General features: G+C 42.5%; 1 protein-coding gene across 2 annotated transcripts in view; it reads right to left on the bottom strand.

The window, feature by feature from the left end:
- OSBPL6 (oxysterol binding protein like 6) overlaps window positions 1–12,557 on the bottom strand; it is a 566,805-nt gene that overhangs the window by 166,132 nt on the left and 388,116 nt on the right. For both annotated transcript variants that reach the window (XM_069225427.1, XM_069225425.1), the window contains 3 exons: window positions 11,592–11,699; window positions 8,866–9,003; window positions 3,246–3,333 (listed from right to left, as the gene is read on the bottom strand). In XM_069225427.1, the coding sequence (XP_069081528.1) occupies window positions 3,246–3,333; window positions 8,866–9,003; window positions 11,592–11,699 (334 nt within the window). The remainder of the gene's footprint in view (window positions 1–3,245; window positions 3,334–8,865; window positions 9,004–11,591; window positions 11,700–12,557) is intronic.

The raw sequence follows: 12,557 nt of genomic DNA, 5'->3' as shown, positions 1-12,557 counted from the left end.
CCCACATGGACATGGCTCCTGTCTTAGTAAAGACAGGAGTCATGCCCACCACCCCAATGGCCATGCCCAGGGGACAAATGTCCCCGGGCATGGCCATTGGGGCCAGTGTCATCCAGGGGGTCCCAAATTAGGGCCCCCAAAGGCGAAAAAATTAAAAAATATATATATACTTACCAGGACTTACCTGGGATGGGTCCCCCATCCTGCGGTGTCCCTCTGGTGTGGGTGAGGGTGTCCCTGGGGCCAGGGAAGGGCACCTGTGGGCTCTTTACATGGTCTCTGACCATGGAAACATGCCCACAGGTCCCCTAACGCCTGCCCATACCCAGGTGTTAAATAATGGTGCTAGGCAAGCTTAGCGCCCAATCCCCCCGTGCTTGATTTTAGCAAGGAGGAATAAATATGGCACTAAGGCCATATTGTCATTTTTAGGCCGGGAACGCCTAGCCTGCATCTCATTGATGCAAGGTAGGTTTCCACGTCCAAAAAATGACTTTAACTCCATTACTTTGGCATTAAACGTGTATGTTAGACCTGACAGCCTTAGGGTGGTCACCCCTAACTTTTTGCCTGCCTCCCTCCACTTTTTGGACACTGTTTTTGCTGGCTTTTAGACTCTGCGCACTTTACCACTGCTAACCAGTGCTAAAGTGCATATGCTCTCTCTCTTAAAACATGGTAACCTTGAATCATACCTGATTGGACTATTTAATTTACTTATAAGTCCCTAGTAATGTGCACTCTCTGTGCCTAGGGCCTATAGATTAAATGCTACTAGTGGGCCTGCAGCACTGGTTGTGCCAACCACTTAAGTAGCCCCTTTTCCTTGTCTCAGGCCTGCCACTGCAAGGCCTGTGTGTGCAGTTTCACTGTCACCTCGACTTGGCATTTAAAAGTACTTGCCAAGCCTAAACCTCCCCTTTCAACACACATAAGTCACCTCTAATGTGTGCCCTAGGTAACCCCTAGAGCAGGGTGCTGTGTGGGTGAAAGGCAGGACATGTACCTATGTAGTTTACATGTCCTGGTAGTGTAAAACTCCTAAATTCGTTTTTGCACTACTGTGAGGCCTGCTCCCTTCATAGGCTAACATTGGGGCTGCCCTCATACAGTATTGAAGTGGTAGCTGCTGATCTGAAAGGAGTAGGAAGGTCATATTTAGTATGGCCAGAATGGTAATATAAAATCCTGCTGACTGGTGAAGTTGGATTTAATATTACTATTCTAGAAATGCCACTTTTAGAAAGTGAGCATTTCTTTGCACTTAAATCTTTCTGTGCCTTACAATCCACGTCTGGCTGGGCTTAGTTGACAGCTCCTTGTGCATTCACTCAGACACACCCCAAACACAGGGTACTTAGCCTCACTTGCATACATCTGCATTTTGAATGGGTCTTCCTGGGCTGGGAGGGTGGAGGGCCTGCTCTCACACAAAGGACTGCCACACCCCCTACTGGGACCCTGGCAGACAGGATTGAACTGAAAGGGGACCTGGGGCACTTCTTAGCCACTCTTTGAAGTCTCCCCCACTTCAAAGGCACATTTGGGTATAAAACAGGGCCTCTGCCCTACCTCATCAGACACTTGCTGGAGAAGAAACCTGAACCAGAAACTACATCCTGCCAAGAAGAACTGCCTGACTGCTCAAAGGACTCACCTGTCTGCTTTCTACTAAGGACTGCTTCCTTGCTGTTGGCCTGCTGCCTTGCTGAACTCTTGTCTGGCTGTGAAAGTGCTCTCCAAGGGCTTGGATGAGCTTGCCTCCTGTTCCCTGAAGTCTCATGACCAAAAAGACTTCTCTTTTTCACTTGGACGCTTCGTGCGCTGAAATTTTCGACGCACAGCTTGTTCCGCGGCGAGAAAAACACCGCACACCGACGCTGATCAATGCGACCCCTTCGGGACGACCGGAACTTCGACGCACGGCCTCACAAGGACAACGCCGCCCGACCTCCAGAGGAGAAATCGATGCGACGCCTGCTGTGAGAGCGAAACTTCGACGTGCAGCCCCGCAGAACGACACGCAGCCGGAAAACAAGCAGGAGAATCCACGCACAGACCCGGGACATCTGGTAATCCCCGCGATCCACAGAAAGAGACTGTCCGCTCGCCGGAAAACGACGCACGACTTCCCCACGTGAAAAATAACGGCGCAAGTCCATGTGTGCTGGGGAGAAATCGACGCACACACCATTTTTCCATGTCTCTCTTCTTCTGTGGCCCTCTGAGGAGATTTTCCACTCCAAACCAGGTACTTTGTGCTTGAAAGAGACTTTGTTTGCTTTTTAAAGACTTAAGACACTTTATATCACTTTTCAGTCCAACTTTATTCGTTTTGACCTACAATTATGCTGATGAATATTATATATTTTTCTAAACACTGGGTGGTGTATTTTTGTGGTGCTATATGGTGGTATTGTATGATTTATTGCACAAATACTTTACACATTGCCTTCTAAGTTAAGCCTGACTGCTCGTGCCAAGCTACCAGAGGGTGGGCACAGGATAATCTTGGATTGTGTGTGACTTACCCTGACAAGAGTGAGGGTTTTTGCTTGGACAGGGGGTAACCTGACTGCCAACCAAAAACCCCATTTCTAACAGTGTCTAGCACCAAACTATAAATACGGAGTTAGGTTTGTGCTGATTTAGCGTGCAAAAAAAAATACGCTAATTCAGCGCAAACCAAGTATAAATATGCCCCCAAGTATAAATATGCCCCTAAGAATTCCATCACTTTTTGTTCTAGCTGCACTAACATTAGCAGACATTCTGATAACAAAACAAAAGATATTCTGTCCTTCCTTCATAGTGTTTTGAGATAAAGTTGAGCAACAAAATTGGTGAACTAGCTACCCAAAAGTGTACCGCTCATATACCATGACTGGATATGGTTTTATTAATGACTGAAAATTCAACAGAAAATGTAAGTAGAAAATCGGGAGGGATATTTGCTGCAGAAGTCTAGTGAATACAGAATTAAGACATGGGCTATTTTTAGTTGTAATGTTAGATCAACTTTGTGAGACTGTATATGCCTTTGAATTTGACAGCAAGAATACTGTAATAATCTGATGTTATCTTTCCAAGAATTCCTTTATACACTGCACTACATTTTTCTTCTACATTCTATTTATCCACTGAAGGTAGAAAACAGACATTTAATATGAAAGTCAACAATGAAGTTTGAAAAATGCATGAATTATGACACGTGTGTGCATAAAAAGAATAAAAGTATACTCTACTTTGACCAGAAACATTTTCTGCGACACAGGTGTTGTCCTCAGAAATATTATCGCTCACATCACTGACGTATGATTCATCATCTGAAGCCTTAAAAAAGCAGAACAAATGCAAAAGTGAACCTTGGGGGAAAATGCTAATAGAACAAGGTATTAATTTCAAACAGAAATACATTGATGACAGTTCTTTCCTTAATTTGCCTTTCATTGCATTGTGACAGCAACGTCGCCACGCAATACCAAAGTGGCAAGAGAAGAAATGGTAAATTAAGTAGTCTGGAAATTAAGTACCAATAAACGCCAAAGAACTAGCAGAAAGTCGGAGCTAGTTGTACCACTGATAGACCAACTGAATAAAGGCGATAAAAAGAGCCAGAGGCTGGGGCCCAAAGACGCATAAGCCAACCAGGGTCCTCAGTTTCGGAAGTGACGTATGTAATAATAGGCGGCATCACAAATTGCACATTCACAGGGGTTGCGTATGGACTTGTCTAATTAATACTGCGGGGGTGGTATGCAGTGCTCATCTAGACAACTGCCATCTCCCCTGTAGCTATCTTTCGTGATTTCCAAGGGGGAAGTTCTCCCCAGGGAACAGCTTCCCCATGAACGTCAATTCACCGAAATGTCAGGGGTAACGGAAGGGACATCACATGCCCTTTGACCTCCACTTCCACTCACACACATACTTTGACATACAAACAAATGCACACTTACGCACACTGTCTCTCACATAAATACACTTCCACCCGCAAGCACACACACAACATCCTTTTAAAAGCATTTTTTACTTACCTCAACTGCCATGGAAGGGTATATTCCAGCTAATTGTACTGCATTTTTAATACAATAATAGTTAATAAAATGCTATTTTTTACTATTAGTGGCATAAAACAAATGAAAGAAAACAAAGAAAATTGAGCCTCAATTGACGGTCATAAGGACTAGCTGCCACTGTTTCTGCCACTGAATTTGCCACCTGAGACAGGGGTCGCAAAGGCAGTCGCAAAGGGCAATCCAGGGGTCGCAGCTGGACCCTTCGCGACCCCTAAATGAGGTCCATTAGCTTTCCCATTGCAAATCAGTTAACAGCACCTGTCAGGTTTCTGAACCTTTCAATGGTCTGCCACTACAGATGGAATCTTCTGGGACTAGTATGGACACTTCTCAACTGGGATTCTATACTTTTGAGGGGAAGTTAGCAATTTGACCCATGTTTCATCCCTTTTTCTGATCACAGTGTTTTACAGTATTAGTGTAAACCATGTCCAGGAAACAGATTGTTATGCTAGTATTTAACTGCAATAAAGTTGTTCCCCTCAACTGACACTTTAGTAATCTGGATTTAACACTAACACGCACGCAGCCAAATACAGTTCAGTATACAGCATCTCATAGATGAGTTGCTGTTGCTGCAATAAAAGAACAATTTGCACAGCAGACAATGTAAAACACTCCTCTGCCCCTGGAGTAAAATCTAGGCAGTAGGACACTATAAACATAACCAGGTACCGCAGCAGAGCGAACAGTTCAGTGGCATGATATTTTCTTTGTCAATTGTCTATGCCCCCAATGAACATTTTGATTATAAAAAGGTCTGATTATTACATAAGTAAAGTTTCTTACATGAGATTGCTCAAATGTGCATCACATACTGAACACTGAGCATCTATTCCAAATTTTAAAGAACCTTGTTTTTAGGATGCAAGTCCATGAGGTTCTGGGTTCTGTATGAATTCTGAATCAGATGGTCCCAGGGCAGACAGGGGTACTGGGTTAAAATTCTAACAACTGGGCTCTTTTGATACTGGTGTCCCCGTAATGCAGGCACCCCAGAAAGTACCCCTTTTTAGCATTTGGCTCTCATGGTACTGAGACAGAAAAGCCCAAGGCTTACTCAAGGGAGCTGCTGCTACAGTCTCGGGAAGCAGCAACGCAGTCAACAACATATACTAATTTGCTGTCCAGCCAGTGCTTTTTTTTATAAAATGGAAAAGTCCTTAACTAGCCACACTACAACACACTGCACATACATGTACAAATACGAACACAAGTGGAGGGTGGAAATACCATTGATAGCACTCTCTAAAAAAAGGCCTCATAACCAAAGGGCCGAGCACACTAAAGGCCAGGTAATCCCCTCAAGGTACCTTAGACCCCAACCCCCACACTGAATGTACCTTAACGGTCTGTACACCAGCAAGTCCTGAACCCTAAAGACAGCAACCTCCCCTCCCCTCCCCCCATGAGCCTAACACAAATTGAGGGGTGCTCTCTTTAAACATCAGGTACACTGGCTTTATTAGGGTGTCACCACAACAATTAAAGTCAAAATACAGAGTGCACACAGTGCAAATAAATATTCGGACCCTCTCAAGGAAGTACCACCTTTCAAGGAATTAAGACAATATATGCAGTGATTTACTGTCAACATTGTACATGTCAAATATTTTGAAATTCTATAGAAATGCAGCGTAAGAGTCTTTCTTTGATCTTGACACTCGCTGCACATGACCCCAAAATAAAGGCCCATGTATCCCAAAGCTTTTTGACAGATGTCTTAAGTCCAGGAGTACTTGGAATACTGGAACTAAACAGGCAAGTTAGAATGATTTCCAGGACCACTTCAGGGATGATGTTAGGGCCCACCTCTGCTCCTGGGAGGCCTCCCAAGCAAACTAATGAATAAAGTATTGCCCTTGCCCTCCTGGGGCACCGATGGAAAAATATAGACATTTAATGGTCCCTTTGCCTTAAGGAGTGATCGTGCAGGTTGAGTGCCAGCTCCGGTACTCTATTTGATGTGGAGTCTTAAAGGGGTGAATTTTGAGAGTGAACTGGCGCTCTTACTTCCCTATCTATATATGTACCACAGCAAAAATTCTATTATACACGGTGCTCAGAACAAAGGTTCCACCCCCAACAAAAACCTCACTCGATAACAAAAGTATTTGTGTTATCTAAAACATGTACATTAAGTTATGGCACACGTGAAATTCTCTTACAACAGTTTGTAATGAAAAGTAGCAATTGTAATATTAATCAAACATTCCCAAGGCAAATCCTTGGGAGTATTATGTATATATCGAACTTTCATTCATCCAGAACCCACAGTTTGTTCAGAATATCTGATCCCAGATTTTGTAGATTCCTCTTATTTATCCCCGTCTCTAATCCTCCATTTGATCCACACAATAAGTACAGATCTTCATTAGTAGTCTTTATTCTGAAAATCATCAAAAAAAAATAAAAAAATCACATAATTGTCCATGTAGGTTACTGGTTAGTCTTCTGTAGATTGCGTAATCATCCAAATAGATCACAGATCAAATAGATCACAGGTCAAAGGTCACAGATCAAATAGATCACAGGTCAACACGTGTTTCATCCGGGGTGTACCCCTTGACTTCCTCAGGACCTCCTTGTAATCTACTCCAGTTCTATTTTGCCATCGTATATCCCATCCATATGAATGTATACGCATTACTTTTTATCGGTTCGTGCGGGCAATTTGTTCTCCCTGGTCCCGATTCCAAGTCGTTATTCGTCTCTCACGTCGCGAGTACGCTCTCTATTTGATGTGGCCACTCAGCTTTTCTTTTTTATTCTTTACATGTCTTAAAGAAAAATAGGAGGCCCCTACCTCATGAGTGAGGGAGTGGAGGTTTTTGTTTTCTTTATGCCACATAGGAGCTAAAGCTTTCATTGCGAGGTCAACTCACACGTGCAAGGCTCTTTTGCAACTTCCACACACACCTAGCTCCTTCCAGCAGTAGGGAGCTGAACAGAGCCTAGAACCTGCTCTTTGTTCTGGACTCTTCCTCCAGCAGCAATCATTGGCCCTTAAGGCTAGTTACACTGCCTGCATGTACACCCCCGGTCCCACTTCCCCTGGGCCTTTTGCATGGTGTCTGTGTTTCTTATGCAAGGGTCTACCTCCATGGGTACCCACCACAGGACCAGTCAGTAGAGGTTCAAAGGGAACCCTCTATTCCGAGGTTCCAAGCAAACTGCACCTCTCCTGTCACCCAAAGGAAGTGGGAACACCAGGACCACTGGCCATAAGGACAACAGTCCCTAGAAGTACAGTCATGGAGTCCTCGCCAGACAGGGATTCTTCAGCAAGCTGTAAACATTATCCACCCTCTGTATTGCTGAGCTCTGTTCAGCGTTTTCCCTTGTGCATGAGTTTAAAAGTGGTGCTGGATATTTCTAGAAGATTGGTGTCTCTGTCGAATACAAGGATGTCACATCATCCTTCACCCATGGTTCAGGGATTTTTGGAAAAATTGTGAATTCCTCCCTTCCAAAATCTTCAACAATAAACCCCTGGTGTGGGTCGTGGCAGAGGTCTCAGAGGTCTGGTTGCCCCCTTTGTCTCTGTGAGAAAGGGCATGTACAAGCTTGTCAGTATGTGAAGTTAATCAGACCAGGCAGATTCCTACACTATTCTTCCCGAAGAACCTTAATCTCCTGGAAATGGTCCTATTTCCCGGGGAGACAATCTACCTGAATTTATCACCATGATTGATTTACCTGCTGTCCCAGAGGGTAATTGAATTGGCCAAGCAGTGCAGTGCAAAGTCTAAATCTCGTTAAGGGATAAAGCAGGAAAATACTGACAAATCTAATGTATACGAAGTAGTGAAAATATGCTAATGTTAATATTATATTTCCACTTCTGACCTTTTTTGACATCGGAAAGGACACTCCGTGTTGAGCCAATGCAAAAGTTAATATTTTTGGTACAACTTTCACCCTATTTCTTTTTCAATGTTTATTTAAGTTATAAGGCATGCAGAGGCCTATGCCAATTTACTCAAGGCCCCACTTGTGACAGGCTACCTGTGCACAGATACCGGGCTGAGTTAGCCAGCATTTGCATGTGTTCATGTGTAACCAGCACAGTCTCTTACCCCAGCTGAGCAGCAAACCTCCATATTTCAAGGGTGGAAACTAGACGTTAGCTATCAAAGCCATTTTACAGAAGTTTAGAGTGCATGAACTTAACTGGTGTGACTCCTTCACAGCAGCAGTTCAAAAACTAGGTGGCAGCAAATGAAAAACATCTAGGGAGGTTTAAGCAGGTCAGGAACCTCTCTCACACAAGGAGTATCAGATTTTGCATCTGTAGTATTCGACTGTGTTGATGCTATTGTTCAATCAGATTAATATCCGTGGAATTAGATTTTTTTACTACAATCCCCAAATCTTGTAAAGCACTCCTGTAACTAGGTTCAGACTATAGAATTGACAAACATACACACATTCATTGCAAAAGAAATGCAGAAAGTCATGCAGTACGCCAGCTCTCAAATAGCAAAGAAGAAACATAAAGTTACAACGTGATATTCTACTATAGGAGTATTTATATACTGTGTTCCATACCCCCAAAAAAGAGCTTTAGAGTATGGTTGAATGTTACACTGTGAGGGAGAGTCTGGCGGTAAGACTACTGACTTTGCAAGGAGGCTTGTGACGGTGACAACAGCAGAAATACCACTAGCTTATGTCTAGAAAGTGCACTGATTCGGTAAGTGAAAGGCATGTCTCTGCTTTGTGGGTCATAACTGTTAACCATTAGCTCATGGATGCAAAGTGCAGGTGTGACACCAATGCCTACCTCGTTCTCTGATGAGCTGGCTGATAAAAGCACTTCCTGGGCATCAAAGAATTCAGAGATTGATTCAGACATAGAGAGGCGGCCATCATTAACACCTTGCTGGGACAAAGCAAGGCCAACGTGGATCTGCTCAACAGGCTGCAAGAATAAAACATGTGTAGGTGTGATCATAGTGAGATGAGGGAGTCCAGTACAAAAAGCTATGTTTATGTAATCTTGTTGCTCGATTCCCAATTCAAAGAACATTTGTAAGTGTAATATTATTTAGATTACTGAAAACAATACATATTTTTAGTGGGGCACCAAGGAAGAATGGGAGGTGGGAGCCAATTATGATCCATACGTTTCAAACCTGTCGAAAAGAACTGTGGTGAAAGTTTTGGAAATGTTCTTGTGGAAGGATCTCAAGAATACAGCTACTGTTTCATAATTTCCTTTGATCTCGTTTGCAAATAGCACAGGAAAGGGGACAGATTTACCCATGAGCACGTTCTTTGCACTCTTAATAACGGTTTGAAATATGTGACTGGACCACAAATCCCATGGTGCCTCCTACGACCACATGGTGTTGATTCCAGTGCCCCGTTTAAGACTTGAGTTCATCGCTGTAAATCACATATTCAAATTCCTGGCAAATGCAGGGCCACATTAACAATTGTATAGCTCACATGTTTTTCATAAAGAACAATGCCCTCAGAATGCAGTTGTGTTCTATTAAACACAGCTTTCAGTTCCCCGATTTGTATAGTAAACTTCATGCATGACTTTCAGTAGGCTTCCACATTATCACAAAGGGAACACAACTCCTGAGAGAAGAGCTGAAACTAAAGGGAAAGCTGCTTATGCATTTTTGATATAGAAGCAGTCCCTCTAATTTACAATGCCTGCATTTTATTCTACTTTATGAAGTCCTTACACTTCTTTGGCAAACAGAGCAGGGAATGCCATGCCCTAAGTTTCACATCTTCAAATTGTAACAACTGTGCATCGATTCTAGATAGGAATGTTAATTCTATTCTGGATCATTCACTGAAAAAACAGTGCAAATCTAAATCAGTAAACATATTCCGTCAATCACTATTTTTGGGGAATTTACAGAAATTCAGAGGGTTATATTTGGTAATGTCCCAAAAATTGTTTTAAAAACTGGTGTAACCCCTCAGGCTGCTAACCCTAATCAGTTTCAGGAAGGAGTTGACTTTCCGTTTTGCACTTTTATGTAAAACCCTTGGCTTTCCAGATATAATATCTTCTTAAGATTGACTCAAGCTTCTTCAACACCCCTTTAAATAGCGTGACCTTCCGTCCTCATTCTCACCGTGGAACTACACCTTCTACAACTGTGTAGATTTCATTGTGCTTCCAGGCCAAAAAATACCATGGAAAATATTTGTGAGTATCCACAAGGCTATAACGTTGTGGCTATTTATTGGAATTTCCAGGGACGTCACCCTTCCATTCTGGTTTGTAGTTATTAGATGGAGATTCCCTGGCCATCACCCTCTCATCCATACTTGTACATCACCTCTCTCCCCTCCTTCTCCCTGTCTAACACAGATGTACTTACGCAGAATAGTCCACTATGCAGGAGGACTTTTCCACAGGAGGAATTCCCATTCATAAAATCCATTGATAGTGGAGTGGACAATAGGATTTGGAATCAAGACCAAAATGTCATTTTCTATGGATGTAAGAGAAACGTAGTGTAGGAAGAACACACGTTTCACAAATGGCTTCAAAATTACCTCATATTTTTGTGAAATATCTAATGACAGAACTCACTGAGACAACTTCAACGGAGAGGACATCTAAGGAGAAATTCTTTATACCACAGAATGGGAGATATGAGATTAGAAAACAATAACCAGCTCTCTAGGCACTGTTTTGTGAGCCTGTTTCAGCTGAGGAACAAGGAACCTTACTTCCTTAACCGAAGACTAATGTATTCTTACAGCTGTGGCCGGGACCCAGACTTGAAGCCAATAAGATTGATTCATTGGGAATTAGGTGATAGAAGAGCTCCTATATGCAACAGATTAGCTCTGAAAATGTATATCTGTAATAAAATGGAGAATATAAAGAGTAGATGTTAGGGTGCACTGGACCATTGATGTCTGATAGTAATGTTTTGATCTTTAAGGTATTTGCGTTTTTTTATTATTAAAAGTTTAAGGATCTGTGGCTTGACCTGGCAGCAGCATTTAAGAAGTGATCTGCAAATAGCATCTCCAGAACGTTAGTTCTGTGTTGGGGCAAAACAAGGGGCATCGTACTTTGTAGTTACTTTGGGGAATTTTAGAGATCGTCTCTCAAGGTGATACTGGTTCCACTTTAGAAATTGAGCAACCTTAATGGACAGAAAAATTACAACCTATGTACATTCCAAGAAATACATAATAAAATATCATATATCAGTTATAAAAAATAGACATGCATGGCAGGCACTTCAAGCGGTTAACACAATCACTGTTGTGAATCATGCAGAACTGTTGTGGACCATGTAGATGTACTCACAACTGTTTTTCCATTGCTCTTGTAGTTTATTTATTTAAAGGCTCAAATAATGCTGATGCTTGTGCCATGTTTTTACTGCTCATCATGCGCAATAGCTGAATGACTGTCCGAACCCAAGGCACTTCACTGCCACGTCAGAAGGATATACAGACCCGAGCTATGGATGTGCTGCCATTCAAATGGTGCACAAGGAATAAATACTAAGTTCTTACCTCATCTGGACTTGAGACAATGTTTACACTGACAACCTGGTCAGAAAGGACTGATTCCGAATGTATTCTGGTTAAACGACTCCGCAGTTCAGCATTATGGTTGAGTGCCTTAAAACGTAAGAATAAATAATCCCGATTACAAACCATGTTACTAAAGATTTGCTTCCAAAGTTCCCGATCCAGGAAAACATTGCTAGGTACGCAGATAGCCTAAATATGAGCGAAACTTTAAAAGTCAAGGAAAAAATGTAAATCAAAGATATGTTAAAAGAAGAAATTTTTATATTCTAGAACATGGAAGCAGTATAGGCTTTCCTTCGTTATCCCTTCTTTGGGGGGCACCAGCAGCATCATGGTCACTTCATGCCACGTTGACTGCAAAGCACTGGTGCCTAAAGAACCTCAGTCATAGTCAGCAAAAGTCTCCCGTTAAAAGGTCAGTTCTTGTGTGCTACAGTCAGGAGGAATGGCTGCTTCCAAGGGGAATGATTTCACCTCTACATACATACACAACCCCCTGCCACACACTAGGGATTCAGCCATTCACCAGACTCAGACTCCTCAGAACTCTCATTCCCTCATATAAACAAAACACACTAACCAGGGGCTGATGGAGGGTCTCTTCAGGCACTCTAAGGAACATCAACCATAATAGGTGCAAAGCTGGTCATACACCCCTACACTCAATATATTTGCCCTCTCCTGTCATGAAACATATGGCATAACATTTAGTTCAAATGTTACCCTCTGTTACAGACAGTCCGCACAAGCAGAACACAGTTACCAAGGGGAGTTCAAGGCTTTTAGGTAGCACCCTGGATTTATCAAAACATGCCCTTTGACAATTTCACTAAACGCTTGCCTGAATGATAAAAGAAAATTAAAAAATTCCTTATTGGTGGACAGCATATCTTATACTCTACATAATGCATACCCTAAAATGACCTTCATAAACATTCACTGACG

Source organism: Pleurodeles waltl, chromosome 3_1 (genome assembly GCF_031143425.1).
Source record: "Pleurodeles waltl isolate 20211129_DDA chromosome 3_1, aPleWal1.hap1.20221129, whole genome shotgun sequence".
Taxonomy (NCBI): Eukaryota; Metazoa; Chordata; class Amphibia; order Caudata; family Salamandridae; genus Pleurodeles; species Pleurodeles waltl.
The sequence above is the reverse complement of the archived record's forward strand: the minus strand, read 5'-3'. Positions and strand labels throughout refer to the sequence as shown.